Genomic DNA, 6,013 nt, shown 5'->3' with positions numbered 1-6,013 from the left:
CAGCCCAAGAATTGTAGCTTTGTAATACTGATGCTAAACCAATTTTCAGGACCAGTTACTATTATTTATTTTACAGTCAGTCAGGACCAGTTACTATTATTTAATGCCATGACTTTACTTCTCTTGAAAGCAAACTTGTCATTATTCTGCCATATGATGGTTCCTCAGTTTTACACTTGTTTGGGGCAGAGTTTGACAAATAAATCTTCTACAAACTTGTTTTTTTAATACATTTGCAGCCCTCAAATTCAGCTAGTGGGACCTTTAGCCAATCTTAGCTTTATTTTTTCAAATGAATTTTTCTTAAGAGTTTTCTGTAGGTTTTAGTTTAGCTAACGTGAGTTTTGCTTACCTTTTTTAACTGCTACTTAAAATACTCTGTATTTTTTCCTCAAATAAAACTAGAAAGGAAATTGTATGTGTTTTACGAGATTTAAGCTAAATTAGCAACTTAAATATTTGGAAGTACTTCCCCTACCAAGTTGTTTATTTCCAGGTTTTGATAAGTTCAACAGCCTTTACGTTTGGCTAACGTGGCTTTGGCAATCCTTCAGAAATGTTTGAAAGCTTACAACATTACACAAGAAGATTTGTCCCTTTAAAATCTGAAGTTACAGCCATTTTCAAGTCCTTTTTAACTACGTGAATTCTAACTTTGTTTTTTCCCAGAATTTAACAGAGACATAGAAATAGAATTCTTTGTTTGTGTTAATATTTTAAGCTAACGTAATTTTCAGGCAATGACAGTTCTTACTTTTTAAATTGTTGCTACCTTGAAATTGATCATTTTAAGCACCTTTTCCATTTGTGCCACATCAGTAAATCTAGTGTGATAGTAGACTTTTGTTTTTACTTTGAGAGCTTTTAAAGATTTTGAATATACTGAAACCAAGAGTAGGATGCCATGAAGATGTCACATAAAAACCAATAAAGCTAGCTGAAGTTTTTCTCCCTGTGGATTGTTCTGTTTGATAATAAAAATGCATTTTCATGGTGTGGTTTTTCAGAATAAAAGCACATTGACCGGATCTCTGTGGGCCGTTGCATCAGTCATGTATCAGGTTTTCAATATTAATGCTTTCCTGTTCGTGTAAATGGAGTCAAACCGGATTTCAAAGCGGTTTCTGCTTGTCTAGACGCAGAGGAAGAAACTGGATCCGAACCACAAAGAGTTTCACATCCCGCTGACTTTGAGTGTGAATGCAGCCTGACAGGAAGTTCATTAGCATAGAGATAGGAGGGGGAGGTGGAGGAGGGTTTTCACAGGTGTGAACAGGTCGGTTCATCCACCCCTCCCTCTGTTTGTCTCTCTTTCTTCTTCTTTGGTTTCTGCCTCACAATGCCTCCTGACAGAATGACCTGTCTGTCCTTTCCCCGTCTTTCGTCAGTTTTTCTGGCACACGTGAAGTCTCGTCTTCGCCACTTCTGGCGATGACTTTGATGCCGAAGAACCCAGCAGAGAAGTGTGAGGAGAGGAGTGGCGGGACTGTGAGGTCGGTGGTGCGAACTTGGACTTCGCCGCTGCCAGAAGTGACGAAGATGAAGATGACGTGGAAGGCGAGGCGCCGGGCTCCCGCAGTGCTCGACAGCTGAGTCCGTCGCCGCAGGAGCAGCGCTGGAAAAGCTCAAGGCCGTGGTTGCTCTTGCGGCGGTGTCGGGTGCAAACTTGTCCCTCCCGCAGCACGGGTTTGCAGATACGGGTCCAGAAGTGGCGTGCGCAGCACAAACCATCGGAACAATCTGAAGAGCGGAGGCAGGGATCGCCTACCTGACCTGGAATCAAACCAACAGACGGAGATAGTTAGTCAGACGGATAATCACGGTAGAAAAGGGACAAGTAAAACACAAAACAACCAGACTTGTACCTCTACTGGAGACTCCTTTGACGTCCATCCTCCCTCTCTTCCTCCATCCTTTCTTTTTAGACAAAGAACCAGTCACTCCATCCGAGTCCGGGATCCTCTGAGACGCGAAACTATCCACGTCAGGAACACAAATATCTGAATGCAAAGAGAGCAGTAATTTAAAATTAAACCCATTCTGACAAACTAAATACAATTACAGTTTATCAGCATGGTGCTTGTCAAGTTTATAGTACTGCAAATCATAGAAGCCCAACAGTGAAAGAAAACAAAATAAGACATGATATTGTGATACCACAGGTAGTTTCATCATTAGGCAAAGTAAAGGCTGTTTGTGGGGCCTCTAGTTTTTTCTAAATATGTATATTTATTTCAAGTGTGATATCGCTGCTTTATTAATTTAAATCATCACAGAAATGCAGACTAACTGCTCAACATTTTCTAAATTGCACAAGTATGTTGGTAACATTTGGTAAAATTGGTGAAGTTGGTGAGAAACAAGGGAAACCCTCAGTCCTGGCCAGTTCAACAACCTTCCTTCCATTGTTGCCAACATATTTGCATTGCTCTTTGCCAGTTCTAGCGTGTTGCCAACATATTTACCCAACTGCTTGCCAGTTCCACCCACTTTTCCAAATGTTGCCAACATAGTTGCCCTGATCTTCACCAGATTAACCCCCATATATTGCTGAATTATTCCTTTTCCTCTTTGCTAGTTATACCCAGTTTGCCAAATGTTGCCAACATAACTGCATATTTAGACTGTGCTGTCTCTTTCTTTGGTCAAAACTGTGATTGTAGATCATAATGTTTCTGTACTTTTTGATAACGTTGATTGTTAAAATAATGGACATTTGATCATTTTAAAACAAGTATTTGAGAGTACAGGACATGTTGCTGTCAATAAAAGGACGTGTAGATATGTGTGTACAGTTTAACCTGTGTTTTGGAGTTTGTCTACAAATGCTGAGAGTTAAATTTAAAAATTGCCCAATATCAGGTGTCTAGGTCTTCTTTTTTTGTTATTCAAGTATGCAAGAGGTTTTAATATGGTTTGGTTTTCACTAGATTATATTACATACAAAGTTGATAAACTCTGGTATGTTGACAGCTAAAAATACATCAAAACATTTATTCTGCATTAGCTTTTAGCTAGTAGATATTGAGATTAGATTTTTGGTCACTATTGCCCCCAGCCCTAGATTTGGTTATGTCCTGTAGTTCTCCGGCTTTGATACCTAGAAAGAGATGTTTACTTGCTATGACTTTAGCTAAATTGATAAGGGCCCCATATTGGCCTTTGCCCGGAGCCCTGTAAAGATTAAAACCACCCCTGTTAGATAAATGCAGGGTATGAAGGCAAACTCTAGCCATGTCTAATTAAGGTCTGACTACTAAAATATGGTTAATATATTTGTGCAACTTAGACAATTTTTGCTATTTGTCTCATGACTTTTATTAAAAGCTGAGGCAACGTGCATTATTCATTTTTTTTTTAATTAAATCTGAAAGTATATAAAAATGTTTATTCTACATGCTACTAAACTTGTTTTGATGATCCCATGTTAATCGGTATTATCTTTTTGTTTAAAAAGATCCGTTAAAATTTACATAAACTTTAGGCCTAAACATCTTGAAGTCAAATTTTGCTGTAAAACAAGTTAAACTTACTGTTGCTACAGTGGTTGCCTGGGCAACACATGCCGTCCCTATGGCAACGTCTCTTCCTCCTACGGCAGTTCTGACAGCGAGAATGGGCGGGGCCTTTTGAAGGCACGTGGCAGTAGCTCCCCTCTCTGCACTCCAAGTCGCTCATACACTGGTACAACTACAAACACAAGACCAGAGGAACAATGCTTTAGAAATAATGGAGTGAAAAAATTTATTTAAAATCAACTAAAATAAAACTTATAAATAAAAGGCAATAGTTTTAGGACAATAAAATTAAAAGTAAAAAGATTTTTAAAATGATAAAAACACAATTTTGTTAAAAACTGGATTAAAGGGTTTTTTTTTTAAATGGAGTGAAAAAAATGATAAAATAAAACAAATAAATAAAAGGCAATAGTTTTTAAGATAACAAAATTTAAAGAAAAAAGATTTTTAAAATGATAAAAAGACAATTTAGTTTCAAAAAGGACAAAGCTTTTAAAATAATGGAGTGAAAAACAATGATAAAATAAAACTAATAAATAAAGACAACAGTTTTCAAGATAATAGAATTAAAGGAACAAAGATGTTAAAAATAATAAAACACAATTTAGTTTAAAAAAAGGAAAAATCTTTTAAAAATAAACTTAATCAAAGAAATAAAAGCTTTTAGAAATATTAAAATAAAATTAAAATATAAACAGAATAATGCCTTTAAAAATCTTAAAATAAAATTAGCAAATAAAAGACCAAAGCCTTTAAAAATATTTAAACTATATTTTTAAAAAAATGTTTTTTTAATTTTTATTTTAATTATTTTTCAAAGAGATAAAAGTGTCTTTCTTTTTTCATTTAAAAACATCAAAGTTTTTTTTTAATTCTAAAAGATGAAAGATTTTTATTTTTTTTTTAATTCAAAAAGATCAAAGCGTCCTTAGGTACAAACGGAACGTGACGTCAGAGAGACGCTACTAACCGTCAGGTCCAGGCTGGGCTCCCACGTGCTCCTGTTGAGCGGCAGCGCGTGCCCGTCCCTCAGGATCACCGTTCTGATGGAATTCAGTTTGACACGCGCCTCTCCGCCGCGGGCACGCGCCAACAGCACGAGCGCGAGACACACCATCAGCACCAACTGTCGAACCATCACTGCTGCAGGAGAGAAAAACACTCGTTATTTACGTAAAAATACGACGCTTACGTGCCCAAATAGGCTACGTCACATGTGTTGATGCACCGTATAATGCTAAATACATTTTTTGAAATAAAGTTTCTTCACATTTTTTGTAACGATTTTGTCCTTTTTTCATGATTTTCTCCCTTTTTAGCAGCAAGGCAGTTTTAAACGCTGCTATAGTCTTAAAGATGATTAAACTGCTGACACTGCAGTCAGAAACAATGAAATCTAATATAAACAATGTAAAAACGTTTTTTCTTAAATATCCATAAAATCTGGCTAAAATTTAAAATTTGACTTTAAAAAAAATTGATATTTGACAAACTGTTTTGCACCCCATGACACTAAAAAGGTGAATGTTTATAGATAGTCCAAAACTTAAACAAAATACTAAAATAATAACGTTACAATGGCGTTATTTATTCTGTAAGCTAACTGTAGGCTTTATAAAACAAGTTTTCAGATATATTGCAGCTGCATGATATACAGCAACATGAGGATAAATATTTTATCTTACCTGTTTCCTGTCAGTGATTTTTTTCTCTAAAAAGGCGTTGAATAATTGAAAAGAAGTTAAAACAAATGTAATCCCGGTTTGTTGCGTTAAATCCAAGTTTCCGTCTTCCTTACAGCACCAAAACTCCGGAAACGTTGTTTTCCTGCGTTAAAGCCGACCACCAGGTGAGGAGAGGAGATGCTGCAGTCTGTGTGGAGGATTTCAGCCAGGTGAGATGTTCACGGACTCTGATCCTCTTTATACGCTGCTCCCACGCGCGTTCCCGTGACGACCACAGTCCTAGGAACGCGCTTCCGCCCCTCCCGCGCCAACATCGATACCCTCTCGCCCCCTCACCTGCAGCCATCGATACAGAGAGAGAGAGAAAGACGTGTGCTGGGCTTTCATGGACGTGTTGTAACTGCATCCTGTAGAGAGAGAACACTCTGAACAAGAGAAGAGCCCAAACGGAACAAGTTATAACTCTTTATCAAACTTATGTTAACTATTTATCAAACTTATGTTAACTATTTATCAAACTTATGTTAACTATTTATCAAACTTATGTTAACTCTTTATCAAACTTATGTTAACTCTTTATCAAACTTATGTTAACTATTCATCAAACTTATTTTAACTATTTATCAAACTTATTTGAACTATTTATCAAACTTATGTTAACTATCAAACTTATGTTAACTCTTTATCAAACTTATGTTAACTATTTATCAAACTTATTTTAACTCTTTATCAAACTTATGTTAACTATTTATCAAACTTATGTTAACTCTTTATCAAACTTATTTTAACTATTTATCAAACTTATGTTAA

The 6,013-nt window shown here is 36.2% G+C and overlaps 1 protein-coding gene across 1 annotated transcript; it reads right to left on the bottom strand.

Moving 5' to 3' along the window:
• Positions 1-1,384: 1,384 nt before the first annotated feature.
• LOC121504367 (dickkopf-related protein 2-like) lies at positions 1,385-5,517 on the bottom strand. The gene is made up of 5 exons (XM_041779077.1): positions 5,430-5,517; positions 4,489-4,661; positions 3,534-3,690; positions 1,866-2,000; positions 1,385-1,773 (listed from the first exon to the last, which is right to left on the bottom strand). The coding sequence occupies exons 1-5, from the start codon at positions 5,515-5,517 to the stop codon at positions 1,385-1,387; spliced, it is 942 nt and encodes a 313-aa protein (XP_041635011.1).
• Positions 5,518-6,013: the final 496 nt, after the last annotated feature.

Source organism: Cheilinus undulatus, linkage group 22, assembly GCF_018320785.1.
Source record: "Cheilinus undulatus linkage group 22, ASM1832078v1, whole genome shotgun sequence".
NCBI classification, from domain to species: Eukaryota; Metazoa; Chordata; class Actinopteri; order Labriformes; family Labridae; genus Cheilinus; species Cheilinus undulatus.
This window is presented reverse-complemented; position numbering and strand designations above follow the sequence as displayed.